This window comes from Thunnus maccoyii, chromosome 11, assembly GCF_910596095.1.
Source record: "Thunnus maccoyii chromosome 11, fThuMac1.1, whole genome shotgun sequence".
NCBI classification, from domain to species: Eukaryota; Metazoa; Chordata; class Actinopteri; order Scombriformes; family Scombridae; genus Thunnus; species Thunnus maccoyii.
In genome coordinates this window covers 8,157,343-8,177,183 of record NC_056543.1, presented here as the reverse complement: position 1 = coordinate 8,177,183, position 19,841 = coordinate 8,157,343, and the positions used below count along the sequence as shown (strand labels likewise).

The 19,841-nt window shown below is 38.1% G+C and overlaps 1 protein-coding gene across 2 annotated transcripts in view; it reads left to right on the top strand.

Annotated features, from left to right (window-relative positions):
• Positions 1-19,841, top strand: part of tmeff2a (transmembrane protein with EGF-like and two follistatin-like domains 2a) — a 122,946-nt gene that overhangs the window by 54,849 nt on the left and 48,256 nt on the right. For both annotated transcript variants that reach the window (XM_042426642.1, XM_042426641.1), the window contains exon 4: positions 9,200-9,226. In XM_042426642.1, coding sequence (XP_042282576.1) covers positions 9,200-9,226 — 27 coding nt within the window. The remainder of the gene's footprint in view (positions 1-9,199; positions 9,227-19,841) is intronic.

Genomic DNA, 19,841 nt, shown 5'->3' with positions numbered 1-19,841 from the left:
AATGCCATCTCACCAGACTTTGAAAGCGCTCTAGGCACATTGAGGAGATTTCCACCTTGTGACCAGAGAGATCTTCTGGGTTTATAAACTGACAGCATGTCTGAGATGTATTGTGGAGCCAGACCAGCAAGTGCTTTGTAAACCAAAAGGAGGATTTTGAATTGTATTCTGAAAAAACAAGAATTGTATTCTGAAAAAACAGGTAGCTATTGTAAGTTCTGGAGGACTGGTATTATATGGTTTGATCTTTTTAACCTGGGTAGAACTCATGCAACTGAGTTATGGATAAATTGTAATCTACAGAGAATTGTAATAATCCAGCCTTCTCATGACAAATGCATGCATGAGTTTCTCTGAGTAAGATTGGGAAAGAAAGCTTCTGATTCTGGAAATGTTTCTGAGTTGGAGAAAGGCAACCCTGGTGATGTCGTTGATATGATCCTTAAAGCTGAGGTCATCATCTATGGTTACTCCTAGGTTTTTAACCTGGTTTTTATTTTTAGTGATCTGGACTCCAGGTACTCACAGACCAGATGTCTCTGGGCTTTAACACCTACAACCAAATCTCTGCTTTCTCCTGTTTCATCTGAAGGTGAAGCTGAAGTTTGCTGCCATTCAGTGGTTGATTTCTTCCAAGCAGCTGTCTAGAAAGTTTATGGGTTGGAAGTCACCAGTGGATAGTGAGATGAGAAGCTGCGTGTCATTGGCAAATTTCGGTAGCTGATGTTATGTTTGCTGATAAAGTAACCGAGGGGAAGCATATCGAGCTTGAATAGAAGAGGACCCAGGATGGAGCCCTGCAGGACCCTGCACACTAATTTGTGTCTGTTGGAGTGGAAGTCCCCAAGTGTGACAATGAAATCTCGATTATGCAGGTAGAATTCAAACCACTGGAGAACCGTGCCAGACAGACCCACCCAGGTTCATAGCCTTTCCAGAAGAATCCCATGATCCATGGTGTCAAATGCAGAGCTTAGGTCTAGGAGTATTAGGACTGAGGTTTTTTTATTGTCGTTGTTGATCCTCATGTTATAACAACTTTTACAGAAAAAGAGCAGTTTCTGTGCTATGAGACATGCAGAAGCCAGACTGGAATTTATTATAAATATTATTATCTGTACGATAGCAGTATAGTTGCTGATATACAACCCTCTCAATGATCTTATTCAGGAAGGTGGGGTTGGAGATTGGCCTGTAGTTGCTAAGTGTGTTTGGGTCCAGGTTGTTGTTTTTTTAGAAGTGGTCCAAACTGGCAGCAGTTTTCACGCAAGGGGAAAGATACCAGTCTGAAGAGAACAGTTTACTACTGACAAGATGTCATCTGTTAAAAAATTAAAAACAGATTTTAAAAAGGATGCTGGAAGTGGATCGAGGGGGCTGGTAGAGGCCTTAAAATGATTTATAGCATCAGTGAGATCTCTGGGGTCCACAGTGGAGAAATGCTCGAGACCGTTAGCACACAGTAGGTGGAGGTATGTCATAGCAGTGAAGTTTGTATTTGGGATATTGCACCTGATGTTTTTTTTTTGTTGTTGTTAAAAAAATGATGCAAATTCATTGCATTTGGTGGTTGAGAAAGTAACAGAAGAAACAGCAGGCAAGAGGCTAATGAGTTTATCAATAGTTGAGAAAAAGGCTTTTGGATCGTTTTTGTGGGTGTCAATAAGAGTTGAGAAGAATTCTTTTCTGGCTTGTTTCAAGCTTCTGTTGTAGTTCCTGAGGGTGTTTTTGAAAATATCCCAGTCAACGTGCAGTTTTGATTTTCTCCACCTCCTCTCGGCCTTTCGTCTCTTTTGAGCTGCTTTATGATCTCAGCATTTCTCTACGGGGCTTTACATTTGCTAGAGATTTCTTTTAGATCTTAGTGGTGCAGCATTATTGATACTGTCTAACAGAAGAGAATTACAGCGATTGGCATGGTCATCACAACTTCTACTCTCAGATAAAGGCAACCAGGATGACTTTGCACAAAGAAAGTGAGTTTGAAAAGACTAACGTGATGTTTCACAGAACTACCATTTCTTGACATGTCACCTGGTGATGGTTCGGTTAGCAGAAAACACAGTAATGGTCCAACAGTGCAACATCATTGACAGTGCTTACGCTGACTGATATCAATACCCATAGAAATGACAAGTATGTGTCTGTGCTGATGACTTGGCTCCTTAATATGTTGGGTCAAGTCAAACAACTCTAATAACGCATTAAAATAGACTGTGGTGAACGCTGTGGAATTATCGATGTGAATGTTGAAATCACCAGAAATAATTACTTTGGTGTAGTCAATACAGATATTTTATAGCAGATCTGCAAAATCACTCATGGATTCAGAGTTGTATTTAGGTGGTCGGTACATTATCAGAAACAGGAATGACATGTCACACTGTAGATTGACAGTAAGACATTCAAAGCTCTGGTACTTTTCAAGTGAGACCTAAAGACAGGTTAGAGAATCAGAGGAAATAGCTGCTACTCCCCCACCACATTTGCCCTGCCTTGCAGCGTGCAGAAATTGGGGGATGATGCCTCACACAGTGTGAAGAAATTATTTGCATCTAGCCATGTTTCAGTAATAAAGAGAACATCAAGGTCATTATCCTCAATAAGTGTGCTGACCATAAATGACTTATTGGTCAGGGAACAGACATTCAATAAAGCAAAATTAAGAGCATATGAGGTAGGCCTAGGGTGTGATGTAGTATGATTGAGAATGATGGGGATAAGGTTATGAAAATTAGCTTTAGAAATAGCTCTGTTTATGGTAATTGACCTATCAGAAATACTAACAGGAATAGAAGTGGGAGAACAGGAAAGCTATTTAAACTAGATTGATCTGGGCTGTTACAGTGAGTGGGATCATATGTACAGGCAGAACTGTCCACCGCTAGTTTGTTGTTTTGGTGACATCATTTACTGTTGGACAAGGGGACACGTGTGATGAAGACTGTACAGGATGTTGTTTGTCAGCATGTGTGACCCTCTTGCACTGAGGTGCAGACCGTCATCTTTTGCCAAAAAACAAAAAAAAAAGTTTGTCACGATTCCATAAGAAGTTGTCAATATAGCCCACGTCGTACTTGGCACAGATTGAGGACAACCAAGTGTGAATACTCAGCAGCCTACTGAAGCACTCTGCCATGGCGAGACACAGGAGTGGGGCCAGAAATTAAGACCTGACCAGTGTGGGATGTACGAATAATATTAAAAAGATTAACAAAGATTGCCAATATGAGATGTCATTTGTTCCAGCATGAATGATAAGTCACTTCACAGTAGGGTGCCTTTTAAGGATAGATGGCACATCTATCTATTAGCCAGAAACATCTGCATCTGCAGTTCCATGTCGACTGGGTGCCAAATGATCAAGTGATATAAGCAAAAGGTTCCAGAGGAGATACTAAATGGACCCTGTAATGACCTTGTTGTCTTAACTGCTGTTTCCAAGGTCAAGAATGAACTTTGAACCTCACTTTGATAATGTTTTTTGCACAATGAAAATCAGACAATGAAGAGCATTTTTCTAGTTTTCTCAACAAAAAAAAATCTAATTTTCTCAAAACAGAAAATGTAATGGTTGATTTACATATTTCATGTGATGTCAGTTGTTGGCTAGGGTAGCCAGAAGTGTTGACACCCTTTTCTAGTGGCCCCCATGACTTCTGTGGTATTCCTTTTAGGGACAGATTGCTCTTTGTCAGTAGTATCCACAAAGCTATGTTACAGCCACTTTTTCTAGCCAGTACTGAACTGGAATCCAAAGGGGTTTGGGAGACTTTAGCTCACCTCTACAGTAGTTAACAAGGAAGATAAGTATTTATACATTTCTATCCATATTTAAAATCTTTATATACATGAAACACCTGCAGGATCCTGCTTTATGTGTACTAAACCAAGCAGCCACCAGTTTCATGTGCCCTCATTAACCTTCTTGGATGCTGCTGAGGCCAAGAGGCCAGACGTTAGTCTGCTGTCATTCCAAACAATAAACAGGAGGCCTGCTGAGTTGCCAGTTTCATGCTAAGTGGCAGCACTGAGGGATATAGACAAACAGGATTTGATACCCTATAGCCCTCTCGTGGAAAACCATCTTGTAATTGATGCTATAAAAAGTGCGCGCATTACACACAATATTATATCACAGAGGTTTAGTTGTGTGACATCTTACAGCCCATTATTGACTTTTTCCAGTGCAACATCTGTCAGATGAAAAAGCAAATTTACACTTGTTTCATTCAAGTTAACCCCAGTCTTTATTACCTTCATGTCATTGACAGATAAGGAAGTTCTGATTTAGAAGTCAATAACAGGAAGAGATCTCAGCGGTAAAATGCCAATGAAAGCTTATTAGCACAGGATGATGCCACTTTTCTATCACATCAAGGGCTCAACCTGCATCAGGAGGAGCAGTTAAGCATTAGCTTAGTGAAGCAAAACAAACCAAGGAGTCTATTTTGCCCAAAGGAGCTATGGAGTTGAGCTAAGGCAAGTGCTAACATAGCATTTTTAAACTTCCAGGAAATAATTAAATGGGGAAGCAGGAGAAGCTTTAATTGACACAATTATAAAATGTTGATGACAAGTTTAATTACTATTTTGTGAGACTGCAGTGCCTGAGCTCTAACAGATGACATGTGCCATATGTTTGGCTGATGGTTCAAGTAGTACACTCAGACCAAAAGCTGAATGAGAGCCAGTATAATTGCATTAAATGTATTATAAAACAGGTGCTTTGCAGAAATCCATCATGATGACATTAATGCACCATAATGTATGTAGAGTTTAACATGTGGCACAACAGGATCTCACATAGTACAGGTGAAGTCATCAATATGCCACTCAGTCTCTGTATACAAAAAAAAAATCTATGCCTTGTCATTGCTAATTTGTTGCAAATTCTGTCTGAATTCAAAGTAAGTACTTTAAGTAATGATAATCTAATCTGTTATTGATCACTGTAGGAAGATCTTTTTGCTTGCTTTCCTCTAGGGAGGTCAGAGGTCAAGATAAGCTGTAGGGCAGCACTCCAATAGAGATTCAAGATCTTTTTCAAGGACGTTTTTTTTTTTTGTCTAGCGCCAACATTTTTTTTTTAAATATAAGTTTACTGCAATATCTGCATTTGTCAACTATATTTAAGGCTAGATAACAATTGCAGTTATATAAAATATGGTTACGGTATTATGGTTAAGTCTATTTTTAAAACAATACTGACATGCCCATATACAGTACATTAAAAGGGTTTTTGGTTGCTGTAATTGTTCCTTGTGTCCATATACTGGCCGTAAAAATAGATCCCTTCCTAAAGCTATAAAGTGATGATGGAAAAAATTCACAGTCCTTGTTCTGTGGAAAATGCATTCAGTTCAGCTGAAGATAATATGATACTTCAGCAGTCTGAGTTAGACAAGTCAAGTGGGTATCTTTCAAAGTTGCAATGTTTAGTGTGAAATTCCTTCTTTGTATATGCTTCCAAGGCCAGCGCTACTTGAAAAATAAAATAAAAGGACTTACTTTGGAAAATACTCATTTAATTGGTTTATATCAGACTGCAGAAGTTAAGACATGCTACCTTTAAACCTACCACCTTCTTACTTTCCACATTGGGACTAAACATTGCCATTGGACATAAAAACTAATGATTATTTTTGTTATTGATCAACCTGTTAATTATTTTCTTGATTATTTGATTAAACCTTTGGTCCTTGAGATTTTCAAAAATATTTTATAATATTTTCATTATAATATCTCAAAGCCCAAGCAAAGCCCAGTAATCCAAAATCTAAAAGTATTCAATTTAATATCTAAACAAACAAATATTAACATTTGAGAAGCTGGGACAGTTCAAAAAGAAAACCGGTTGCCGATCATTCTTCTACGTTTCGGCTCTAGATGTAAATCATAACATGCAAAATTATCTATAATTGTATGTATGTATGGACCTAATTTCTAGGAATACTGAGCTGTAGCTGGAGAGCTATTTGGTCAGTAAGATAAAAAAGTTCTGCTGAATCCTGCTTTCCACCAACCCCTGAAGTCAGTAGATTTAAAACCCATGTGTTCTGCTGAATTGAAAATGTACTTGTCAAGTTATACTTTGATGGAACATAATTCCAAACATGGCAACTTGCAGTATATCACCCCAGACAGACACTGTAGCCTTGGAAGCTGCAAATAAAAGATTTTCAGTAAAAAATCAGATTTAGATGTGAGTAAATAAACATATAACCTGTCTCTCGTTGCTGTGTGTGATTTGAAGTTCTCCTTCTTCTTCTTCTTCCTCCTAACTTTCAAGCCTTATTTAAGCAGATAGTGATGTGTGTGTGTGTGTGTGTGTGTGTGTGTGTGTGTGTGTGTACAGTAGCCTATCTATGCGATGCAGTATAGCCTCTGGTGTAAGCAGCACAGTAAGGTTAATAACATTTCCACCAGAGAGTTTCTCCTCAATCCTCCTCACTGCTTCTCTCATCCTCTAATCAATTGCTCCAAATCTAAAAAAAAAACACCTCAATCATCTATTGTCCATGGATGTAACCATCCTTACTTTTCTCCCTCATTTGCTCTTCAGAGCTTCTCACAAAATAAAATTGTGTTGTATCTCATTTGTGACCCTTCATTTGACAAACAAGCGAGCAGAAAACTACCCTTGTGCCCGTCTCCCTTGTCATTTTGTTCTATTTTCTATTGCGAGTCGTTCTCTCCTCAAACCTCTGCCCTTGTACAGATACGAAAGGTTTTTATTGATCTCCCATGAACCCCTCCTGACTTTAGCCTGATCCCTCAAACTAAGCCTTTTCATGAAACACTGCACATTTAGTGTCCCACATGTTCCAAGGTCACTGTAATTCTGCTGATTCAAAAACAGTAGAAAGGCAGCAAAGGGCAGTGTTGAAGATTTTTTTCTAACATTAAATACGTTTTCAACAAATTTATGTTGGTAATAAAACACTTTTTATTAGTGTTTTATTCTTTCTGTAAATAATAAAAAATAATATAAAGCCTATGTAGTAGGCTATTGGCTAATACGTCATGTCACACTGGACCAGACCTGCTGTGAACCATTAAAAGTCAGGAAAAAATAAGCAGGGACCACTGAAGGACAAAGAAAGGTAAAGTTGTGTGAAAAACAACAGGTTGTGCATTGCTGCTCTTTTGTGTTGTGTGTTCTGTGCTGAGCACTGAGCTCCAGTAAAGTAACTTTTTAATGGAATTTCACATTTTGTTTCAGTTTGTTTCTTTCGGCTGTAGTCTCCCTCCCTCTGTGTCCGTCCAAAAAAAAAAAAAAAAACCACAGCCACATATTTTACAGCTATTTCAGATGCAGGTTCTTCTGCTGCAGTGGTCAGCCTGTCGTGATAAATCAGATGCAGAGGCTATTTGTATGAATGTCCATTCCCTCCCACAGTATTTTGCACCTCTAAAGAGGAACACCTTGAAATACATATTTCATGAGACCAAACACATAATTTTGGTCTCTTTCATTTTAGTGTGGTCTGCAAGTAAATAAGAACTTTAAGGACCACACTGAGCGGTCCTTAAAATTCCCCTCCATGCATGTTTTAAGATGTATATAAAACATTCTACCTTGAATAATAATTTGTGTATCTAGAAAAGAAAGTTCAATTATTGATTTAAAATCCTTAAAATGACAACTACTCTTCTCCTCCTTTATTAACCAACCATTGTCGGTGCATGAGCACTGGAGGCTTCACATTTCAACACTTATGTAAATTGAATAATGGACGAGGATTGGCTCCAAACTAGTTGTGATGTCACAAAATTCTTGTATATACACGCTTTAAACTCAGATTTTACTGTGAGCACAGAGTAACTGTCCACTTTCAGCAGATGAGTGTGAAAACAGCCTTCTAGTGTCAAACTCTGCACAGTGAAACTCACACATCCAACATTTTTGAGTGGAGGGGGACTTAAAATAAATAAGACCACACTGAGGTTTGACTGTTTAGTGCCTAAAAAAAAGGGCTGCATGGCTTGATTATTGCATCTAACGTCTAGATAGGTTGTCAAGTTTTATTTAATTATTTTTATCTGAATAAAACACCAGATTTCTGTGCTAATCTTATTCATCCTTAATAAGACAATAACAATGAACGTTAACAAAGTTGAAAAAAAAAAACACTTCAGCAAGAGCTCTTTCAAGTGCCAAGCATCTATACAAATACCTTTTTAAAAAAAATAGTTACACATAACTGCTTCATTAAAATGACTGAATTACCATCTTATTAAGAATAATAATAAAGAAAAAATCAGACAAAACAGAATTTCAAACTACCTATCAAAAAATGTACCCTAGTTATGGAGACAGACTCACCACACTTCTGATTACATTCATATATCTCCCCTTGACACCGCTGACCATTTGCCGCATTGACCTCCAAGAATCAACACACTTGAGACGCATTTCTGTCCCAGCAGTAAAGTATTTTATTGAATGAAAGCTCATGTCATTAAAGTGTCAATAGAGGCACAGCTTGCTGGTCAGACTTTATGTGTTCTATCGCCGCTGTGGCTCCGGATACTCTACACCTCTTCTTATAAGCCTTTTCCACATGGGTATTCATATGGAGCTGAGATATTATCCCCCCTTCAGTCCTCTGAGACCCTGCCTCTGGTCTCTGGCCCTGGTCATTTTAGCAGATCGCTCTAAGCTGTGGCTCAAGTTACACATTGTCTGTTCTCCAAAGTGCTCATCAGTGTCTCTTTCACAGCCATATTGCCAAACAATTCACTAAGCTCAATGTGTTTGAGGGAAGTTTACGCAGATTTAGTGGGGAAAATCACGGAGAAGGAATAGCTGACTCACAAACGCATTGTCAACTGGCAGCAGAGTGGCTTCTCACAGTTGCATGTGAAAGGTCCACAGTTGGAGGCGTTATTAGTGATATACTGCAGCAGTAATGGGAAGATGCATCGTGCTACAGGCATCAAGGCACCCTCCATCTCACTATCGTCCTCTTTTCTGTTTACCTGCACTTTTTATCTTTTTAAATCTGAATCTCACTTCCTGCACCATCTTTAGAGAAATCTTCATCTGTCCCTTCTGACACACACAAACACTCACAAGCAGATATTCACATAGGCCTAAACATGCGCTCACATATGCAGACACACATGCTTGCTCAGCTAATGTCTGTGGCTGTGTGAGCTTCTGGTTAATAACTATGTTTGTTTTCCTCCACAGATGCCGGCTCAGGATCAGGAGACGATGGTAAGATTACTCATCTCCTCCTCCTCCTCCTCCTCCTCCTCCATTGCTGTAACGCCACATGCAGTGCTCTTTAATGTGTTTCCCTGTACTCGTCATCACCCACTGAAACCATGTTTCATTGTAGGGTTGCACAGTCATGCAACCCAGCAGCATATGAGCACACATGTGAACTATAAGCCCAGATAAATCCAGTTTACTTCAAGAAATTTAAGCTTCATGTGAACATAATGGACACCGCACATTAGAATAATTTAAATGGAGTAGTAACTCATCGTTACTACTCATGAGGTTGCTACTTTTTATTTGATGGCATTTATACCCCTTATTGTTTTCTTTAAAGCTGCTGATCAATATTTCCTTATTAAAAATTGATCACATGTGACTACATATGTGAAAGGGCTTACTCGTAATGATGAGCCCACAGATAATTATCACCCGACTTTACTGTTTTGGTTCACTCTCACCACTCTCGTCGGTGCCATTACCAGACGCAGCAGGCAGCTGTTTGCACCAAACAGCAGACAGACAGTTAGCAACTCGCTGGTGAACATAGCGGAGCATTTAGCAGCTAAAGAGCCAGATAGACTGTTTGCCTGCACATTGGCCAGAACAAGGTGATAATAAATGTTAATGTTATGTTTACAGCTTGTGTCTTCTGCCTCCAGTTGCCATTTACTTTACCCACACACAAGAAACACACATCAGTCTTTTGGGACTGAACATTAACCAATATATCCATATCAATACACAGTTTATTGCTTTTATCATTTTCTTTCAAAGTTATTTCCATTTTTGCATGGTAATGTGTCAGGGAATGTTTACCAAGTAATGAAAAAATTCATGTTGAAGTGGCCTTGATTGCTTCATGAAGGTGTTTACTTGCATGCATTTTCTATCTCAAGCAATTCTTTAGTCTTTGAAAGGTGATTTTCACAGTAGATTTGGAAATTACAAAGTGGTCACTATTTACAAAACAGTGTGCACAAACTTTTGTGTGCACAGTCATACAATTTGTAGTTGAGGTTTTGGACTAAAAAATGCAAAATATTACCACGGCGCTTAATAATTTCAAATCTCAAACTGATTAATTTGTCTAAGGTTTGTTTATTGTACAGCTTGGAACCCCAGAATACAAATCCACTCATACAGTACATATGCACTGCACTGAAAAGGCCTAATTTCAAAAAAGATGTGCAAGTGAAATTAGTGTAACATTGCAGTTAATAAGTGTTGCAGTCGTAAGAAGATTCAGGCTAGGAGGGGGTGATAAGTGTGTGAGACTTTATTATAATAAGATGGAGCAGAGCTCAGAGCTGTCAGTTGCTTTATTAATAACTTTTTTGTGAGTAACTAATCATGTAAAACCTCCCGCTGGTTAATAATGTGTCATTCAACTAAGGCTCTGATTTGCTGGCTAATTTACTAAAAAGATCCAGCTCTAACATGTGCGTAACAGTCCGCAGTCAGTAGTCAAGCCCATCTGTCAGTGCATGTTTGTACACGTGCACATATTTACTCTAGCCCATCTCTGTCTGTTCTCCTGTCTGTTTACCCATACGGTTCCTTCATTAACTCTCACTGGACATATATGAGACAGAGATTGGAAAAGAGATTAGTCCCCCAAAAAAGATGGCGGACAGATGGATGAATAAGCGGAAATGAAACTGGTGCTAGGTCAACCAGAGAGAGAGAGAGAGAGAGAGGGAGAGGGAGAGGGAGAGAAGTATGGAGGATATGGACAAAGAAATGGCCTGAGGAAAGTCGCAAAATAGACGACAAAACTGAGGAAACAGAAGAGAGAGAGAGAGATGGAGAGATGGAGGAGGAGAAGGGGGGCAGACAGCGATAAGAAACGAGAATGAGGAGCAATATGAAACATACATTTTCATATACAGTATGTCCTCTGAACACAGTATAGGGAACATTTGTTATTATTTATCTAATTATCCAAGACACAGCAGGCTCAGAAGCATACCATGAACTTGAATTGTGTGTTCACATGTGGAATGTAAAAAAAAACTGTTCCTCAGCAGTGCTTTGTTTCTTTCCCTTTTATTGCATCTGGTAATGTCGTACATGTGTATTGGATCTAATTCTTTCAGCATTTTATTGCAAGACAACTGCATAACTTCCCTGTAATTGTAGAGAAACAAAGCATTCGCAGGGTCTCTCTTGAATGAATCACTCGGTGCCTTACGAGGGAATGAAAAGATGAAGGAAGAGCGTGATATGTACTGATTTAGCAAAAAGATACATTCTTTGTTCATAAAATAAATAAATAAACAAAATACATTCTTTCTGAAAATTATAACAACAAAATATAGCTGCGAGCGACGATGATCGGGATCCAAGCAGATTGGGAGCATTTGGATGCTTGTTTCTTATTTAATTGTTAATGAAATGTGGTTTTCATGAATGCAAGCTGAAACGATGAGACACAGTCAGCCCAAGAACTTTAAGATTTAAGACCAGGTGAAATAAGGCAAAGCAGGGTTTGAACCCTCAACCTTTGGATTGAGAAACAAACTCTTAATCACTGAGTCACTGGCAAAGTCAGTGTTGAGTTCATGTATGCATGAACAAAAAATATGAAAGCGTATAATTCCACAAAGTTTTTGACACACAGGAGACGTTATGAATTGAATGAATTTTACAGTTTAGATACTTAAGTTAATTGTATACTTTTAGCACAATTTGATGTACTTATTTTAAAATGGAGATTTATGGAGTATTTCTTAAATTTATGTAATTGTCTGTATTCATTCATGTGGTCATTTGAAATTGAGTCTGGTCCTAAATATTTAACAAATGCATGCACATGTATCTCTATTTATTTATGAATTTATTCAGTTGTTAAAGTTTTAACATTCCTGAGATACAGGCTAAAACATAAAGGACTTCGCTGTAGCTCCACCTTTAGGCCGTTTTCTCCAAGATTTTATACATTCTTCGTATCAATGTCGTATTAATGTCGACTGGACATTCAGAGTGGAAATTACAAGCTGCTGAATTTTGATTGGCTGCTGGCGGACACATTGATGAAGTTATCAAAGCAATATTTTGAGACAAGTTAGCAGATGTCATTATGAGCCATTATAGCAAATTTGAGCTTTTTGTGAAAAATTGAATGAAAAACAATTTTTAGTTATAGTGCCTTCTAGTGGTCTATTTGTACAAAAATTGGGGATTGTCCACAGAATATCATAAAGAACTAACGTTGAGTTTGGTGAAAATTAGACAATGCGTTGGTGAGATACAAGACATCTACTGTACTTAGCTATTTTGATAAAAATTGATTGGCTTGTATAATCGAAAAAGACTGATGTATCAATATTTCTTTAACAACTTAAGATCACTGATGACTGCACATGATCCTGATTGAGTTTTAGGATGACTGACCCAGCAGTTTCTGACAAGAAATTGAAAGTAAAATTTTGAGAAAATTGAGAAAAAGTGCAAAATTTTTAGAGCAGAAGACCAGTAGAGAAAAGATTCAGATGAGTTGAGAAATTAAAATGAGACGTTTTTGAGATAATTGCAAAAATGTAAACTTGATTATTACAACGCCACCTTGAGGTCATTGAGTGTCATTTTATGTGCCTTAGTAGTGGGTGGAATTTGCAACCCACCCACCAATTGGTGTTTCTTGGTCTTATGGTTTTTGCTGCATGAACACTTTTAGCAGAGAAAAATAAGTTGAAGAATAACGAGAACAAAAATAATAGGGTTCCAGCCCCTAAAGATAGCCTTGCATGAACTCTCATACCTGCAATTGACCGTTCGCTAAACCCCTTTCCCAAACAATTAGTGTCCAATCATACCTTAGCAAATCAGCAGTCAGTTGACTTAAAAAATGCTCCATGCTAGCCAACAGTAGGCTCTAGCATTGCAAGCTACAGGTCAACCCTGCGACACACATGCTTCAACAAACTTCTCTTCTTATTAGTAGATTTATGCACAAAATTAAGTGTAGCTGCAAAAACATGATACACTATCAATACCTTATACTTATTTACCTGACATCATATGTATTTAACTTTTTATGGTTATGTTTAGACACTGGCAGCACTTGGTTAAGGTTAGGGAAAAAGGGTATTGGTTTGGTACAGAAAAAAAAGTCAGCAATGACTTGAAACACAACATGTTTATTAACATTCAACCATTATCACAATTTTTTCACTAACCTTAACAAAAGTGCTTTTGTTTCTGCATCTTGTACGCCCTCCATCCACCACAACCTCCAACCTCCAACCTCCATATAAATGTAGCACTAAATTCATTTGAAAACATTTTTTTTTTATTTTTAATGCCATATTCATAATTTAGTGCAACAGCACATTACTACACTTAAAATAATTGCCATAAAATTACTGTATCATCATAAAGAAACAAGTGACACAGTAGAACCAGCGAAAAATGGACAATCAGACAGGGAAAGGCTGAGGAGCCATTAAAATAGACTGCCGTCCTCTAAAAACAAATGAGAAAGGTTCTCTGAATAGCCCCGTGAACGCTCATTATGAATGTTGACCTTTGGAGACCTCTGGGTGGTTCAAAGTAGAAGCTTGAGAACTATCCTTATTCTCAAACTGTCAGATAAATTTGACAAATCGATCATTCAGGGAGAAAAGAGACAATTAAGAAAAAAATAGCTCAGGGGCAGAGGGTATTTCTGCAGTAGAGGAGTGAGAGGGGAAAGAGGAGGGCAAGGACAGGAGGAGGAGAAACACAAACACACCCTATAAAGATAGAATCATAGCGGAGGTCAAAATAGATGGAGAGATACAGTAGAACAGACGGAAGGGAAGGAGGAAGGGAGCTGGCAGAGGTGGAGGAAGTGGAGAACTGCTGGTGTTTTATGAGCAGGAGAGAAGGTTAAAGAAAGTGGTTGTAAAAAGCAGGTCGGAATCCTATTCAGGAGACCAGCAGTCGAGAGCCATTCTGGTTAAAATCAAATGTATTTTAATGACCAATGATAAATCTATACACATAAAGCTCCGGTCAGCTTGGTGGTTGCCAGTTTTATCAGTTATGTGTGAATGTGTGTGTGCAAGCTTGCATGGATGCACACATGTGTGCATTCATGCTTGTGAGAGTGTCTGCTCTTGTGTGTTTGTGGTTTCTTTCATCTGATAAGTAAGAACACAAGTCAACTGTGCAGGGAAATGCCCTTAGGACATGAGTCTGGTCACATGGACCCTTTAGTCAGAATCAGACATTTGTCCAAATCAAATTGTACAGTGGGCAAATTGAATTGCACTCACATGATCATGAAAGAACAAAGGAAGACCAAAGCCTTAAACCTAGAAGATGTTTGTGGGTCTCAGCGATCTCTGTCCAAGTGTATTTTTGAACAAGTCTTTGGCCACTCCAGCAGCTCTGTGAAACTGTAGTGCTCATTGTAAAGAAAAGGAAACTAAGATAGATAAAAGCTGTGGTTTTTGATCTTAAGCAGTTATAATGAAGTAACTGTAATAATTGGCCAGAAGGTGGTGTCAGAATAAAGGTGACCTATATCAGATGGGTTTATCCTGTTGTGAGCATGAAAGTGTAAAGAGGAAAAGTCAGGGGATCATCAGAATCATTAGGGTACAACATCTGGGCATCATGAATGTCGGAACAAAATTTAATATCAGTCTAACCAATAGTTGGCAAGGTATTTCAGTCTGGACCAAAGTGGTGAACTGATCGACCAACAGACTGACAACACCATCTCTACAGCTGATAATCTTTACATGGAGTCGATCACTTAATATCTCTAAAATATCTTTCTATAAAGAATCCAAACTGTTACAGAGGATGTATCATGTACATTTTCCAAATGGGATATAATATTCATTATTATGTTTTAATTAGTGTATAATCCCATGAAAATAAGAATCATTGTGTTTTTGTTATCTTAGAATGAGCCCTTCATGTCTACATAGCCCAGAACAGACAAACCAAACACAGCGTAGGTTGTATCCCCCCCAATCTGCAACCTCACCACTAGATGCAACTAATCCTACACACTGGTCCTTTAAGGTCCCCCTCCCGATGAGCCCACTCTGTTCTGATTGGCCAGCTGCCCCTCGGCAGACTTCCAGCTGTTCCGGAAGCTTTTTCTGTTTTTTTACTTGAAATGGAGACTTTTCACGTAGCCTGACACTGATCCGAAAGATGTGAGAGGACAATATGAACAACCCGTGGAACAACCTTAGCAACAAAGGCTACAGAACGTACAGCTGTTTGTGGGCATGCACAAACAATCTGATGTCATCATGAAGTAGAAATAACTTTGCAAACAAAGTATTGAGAGCTCATTGAAGTCTGGGCTTTTGATTTGCAGAGAGCTTTTTTACATACGTTCACCTGAAGTTTTGGAACTTTGACCATGTTTAACATAGACATCCCACATCATAATAGTATAAAAATAACAAAAACCATGATATGTCCCATGTAAAGTTTGCCAACCAGCAATAAGTAATTACTATCCTTTTAAAATATTCAAATGCATTTTTAAGTCTGTGCTTTCATTGTGGCTTTTCCAATTCAATTATATTCAATATAATATTGAATATTACATCAATGTAATAATATCTACTTTTTGAAAATCCTCTAGAAGACCTAATATAGTCTCAAATAGAACCAGCCAGCAGGACACTACTGCCTCAAGCCCCAAAGTCAGAGGTTTAAACTCTGTCATACTCTGTGGGTTGCTGATATTAAAGTGACCTAATTTCACTATAGTTTCGAAGGATAACTCTTATCTAAATTAAGTCCTTTTTCAAGGTCAAATAGTGTCCCGTAACTTATCAGAGCCATTTTTTTTTCTGTTTGAATGGTAAAAAAACAAAAAACCCATTCTATTATGAGTCCTTAGTGGCAGGGAGAGAGCACGGGGGCTGTCTGCAGTCTAATTACCAGTATTTATTGGGCATTCTTCTGAGTGCCTCTCTCTGTCTTTTCAGTTACCTGAGTCCCTTTGTGTCTCTCTCTAATTATTTGCTGTGGTCCATTTAGGCTGAGATTTTTTTAAGCACTAGTCAAAAACAATATAATCACTATCCTTTCATTCCATCAGTGTTGAAAATAGAACAGCATCTCTATAGTGGTATCAGATTTCTATATGTATATACTGTATGTATGTGTTTATTAGTATGTCTCTGCCCTGTCTCCACTATTTATTTTACATTTACTTCTCTAAATGTCGACTAATGAAAAGATAAAACACTGTGCTTGGTTTAATTGAAATACAATAGCGTGATTGGGGTAATTAATCTAATGATCAGACCCCTAACACTATGGATTTGCAAGCACTTCATTAATTTGAATTAATTAACTATGGTGCAATTATGAATTCAATTTCACTTAATCTCCCTTGGTCAGTATACAGCAATGCGGGAAAATTATTATATGTAGTAGCACTCCACACTTAATTTTTTTTTTTATTGACTCTCCAAATAATGTGGAGCAAGATAATCAGAATTCATAGGAGAAGTCTTAGAGTAGCTGCAGTATACTCCAGTATCAGACATAACATTAAAACATAATGAAGAAAAATCTCTGCTTAACTTATATTGTCCCCATCTCAATCTTTCTGGCATTTAGGGAATGGAAGTTGAAGCACATGGCCATAAAATGACTCCATTTGCATGGTCTGACTTTGAAAACTATTAGAACTTAGAATAGAATAGAATAGAATAGAATAGAATAGTGAGCAGGGGTAAAATAGAGGTAAAATAGCTTGCCTGCAGTTCCCCTGGAAATTTTTTATCCGTCCATTCCTGCTTCAACAGCCTCCACGAGGCTGCTGCCCCAGTCACACTGCTATTGCTATGGTAACCAAGTTACAGGTTTAGGGAAGTGAGTAATCTAATCTTCCCACTTTGTGGCATAGCGATAAGGTTCACCACAGCCAGCCCACCCGTGTGTGTGTGTGTGTGTGTTTATGTGTGTCCTATTTGGTCATTCTGTGCTGCATGTCTTACTCACACACACACACACACACACACACACACACACACACACACAAAACCTATCTAGCCAATATGTTCCACCCTAATAGGCAGGTGAAAGCCGAAGGGCAGATAGGCTTCCAGCCTTGTTGAGAAGTCTGAATCTTACTGAAGTTGACATTCAGCACCAATATCCTCAAGATTAAAGGAGAGCTCCGCTGTTTTTATTGGAGAGGTTCGGAGAGTTTTGACTCTAAATGCAGGAGTTTGACTTCTTTTCAACTATTTCTGCAATGTGAAGTCATCATTGAAATGTTGAGCTGAATGTCAAATGACCATCCTCTGACTGACGGGTCATATCTATGTTGACCAAGTCCCTGGGAACAGCGTAGCAATTATGTCATATGGAATTGCGGGTCACATAATGGTCTCGGTCCAAAAAATACTTTATCCCATACATCTTCACAAAAGTTAAACAATGAAGACATTTTTCTGAGAATTACACCAATCCAATTACTTTTTTTGTCATTAAATTTTAGCCTTGTTAATTTCACCATTAAAGTGTGCAGGGAAGGACTATGATGTACAAGTGTTATGGGCTTAAAAATGTGAAAGCCTGAAGAACTCTTTCAGTATATATGCAGGGCGAGTAACTATTAAAGCAACGAATGGGGCACCATCTTGTAACACATCATCCATCTCTCTTAGCTTATTCATGCTGTTAACTTGACACCATTTAGCAATCGTGGTGTAGAGTGTTTCTTTTGATTTTTCAAGACACCAGTTATCACACATTTTGTTCTTGGGTCACAGCATCAGATTTCCCAGTATCACTATGTTTATATTGAACAATTCCACATCACATGCTTTACATCCAATATCAACATTCAGTGCCAATGCAGGAAGTAGTGTTGCCTTTTATGTGTGTGGAGGTTAATGTGGTGGATGGGCATGAGGAACATCTACTGTTTATGCAGAACACCAGAGTTTGTGTCTGCTTCTACAGTCTTTCCCTAACCTAACTAAGTGTTTTACTGGACTAACCTTAATCATAGTTTATCTGCCATAACCATGATCTTTCTATAACCTTAAATATGTATATATTGTAGAAATAAATATATTGGGTTTTGGGGTTTGGCATTAGATTGTGTTTCTGTTGGTTGTTGCACTCTTGTCTAACAGCAGTCTTTCTTGTTGCAGTCGGTCTAGTGGTTATATATATACATAAATATCTTTCCAAGCCTTTATGTGGGATAACAGTAACATATACAGATGGGTGACAAATTAAAGGAAAAACCAACATAAAGTGTCTTAGTGAGGTGTTCATCTTGTGCTGCCAAGTTTCAGTGCACCTTGGCACTGATTCTGCAGTCTCTGAACTCTACTGGAGAGATGAACACCATTCTTCAAAAAGATATTCCCTTATTTGGTGTTTTGATGATGGTGGTGGAGAGCGCTGTCTAACACGTTGGTCCAAAATCTCCCATAGCTGTTCAATTGGGTTGAGATCTTGTGACTGTGAAGGTCATAGCATATGATTCAGGTCATTTTCATATTCATCAAACCATTCAGTGACCCCTCACACCCTGTGAATTGGGGCATTGTCATCCTGGAAGAGACCACTCCCATCAAGATAGAAATGTTTCATCATAGGATAAAGGTGATGACTCTTTGCAGTGACCCTTCCCTCTAAGACAAGTGGACCCAAACCATTCCAGCAAAATGCCCCCAAAAGCATAACAGAGCCACAAGATCCCCTCACTGTAGGGGACAAGCATTCAGACCTGTTCCACTTTTTCCTTTATTTGTCACCCGTCTGTATATAAACCTTAGATATCCTCCTCCAATACCCACTAATCTTGGTAGAACTGGTTTCAGGTACTATGCATCTTTTAAATGGAATGAACTTCAAGCCGCGCTCAAACGAGATTCTTTCATTCCCTTTGGGGATTTAAAAAAAAACTTTACTATCTGATGTTTCTTGTGACTCTTGTAACAGTTTTCATTACTTGTTGTTGATTGTGGCTGTCTGGCCTTAGCTGCGTTGGTGTTCTGTATGCTGATTGTGCGCTTCTCTGATTATGAATGTTTTTTTGCTCTTGAAAAAGAAATCTCAGTCTCAATGCTGATTAATCCACCTGATTAAATAAAGTTTAAATAAATAAATAAAACATAAACAGACATCTACCAAACCAAAAAAATATGAATGCAAAACAATAAAATATGAACCCTGAACATGTACAGTAAAAGTTTTCCAAGACTACAAACCATTAGCAAAGAAAATCTGTAATAATTTTCTTAGGTTACAACTGTGCTATAACTTTGTGCTCTACTTAGATTTCAGGACATGGTAATATAGTTTATAGGACTCTGTTTTCTCCAGTGATTTGCAGTTATACAGATGATTTAGAAAGTATAAACATGCTAAGATGAGCTTCAGGCACACCTGCAATGTGGTAATATAATACATAATTTACTGTGGTTGTGTTTTATAAAAATGACTGATGGTACTAATAAAAGCTAGTTAGCGTAGATATCGGCATTAACAATAGAGGTTGTGGTTTAACAAGATGCTGTTCAGTGGTTTTATGTAAGAAGAAGAAAAAAAAAAGAAAAGGAAAGAAACTGCAAAACAAAAAAGTAAGAAAGAGAGAGAATAATCTCCACAATCCTGCAAT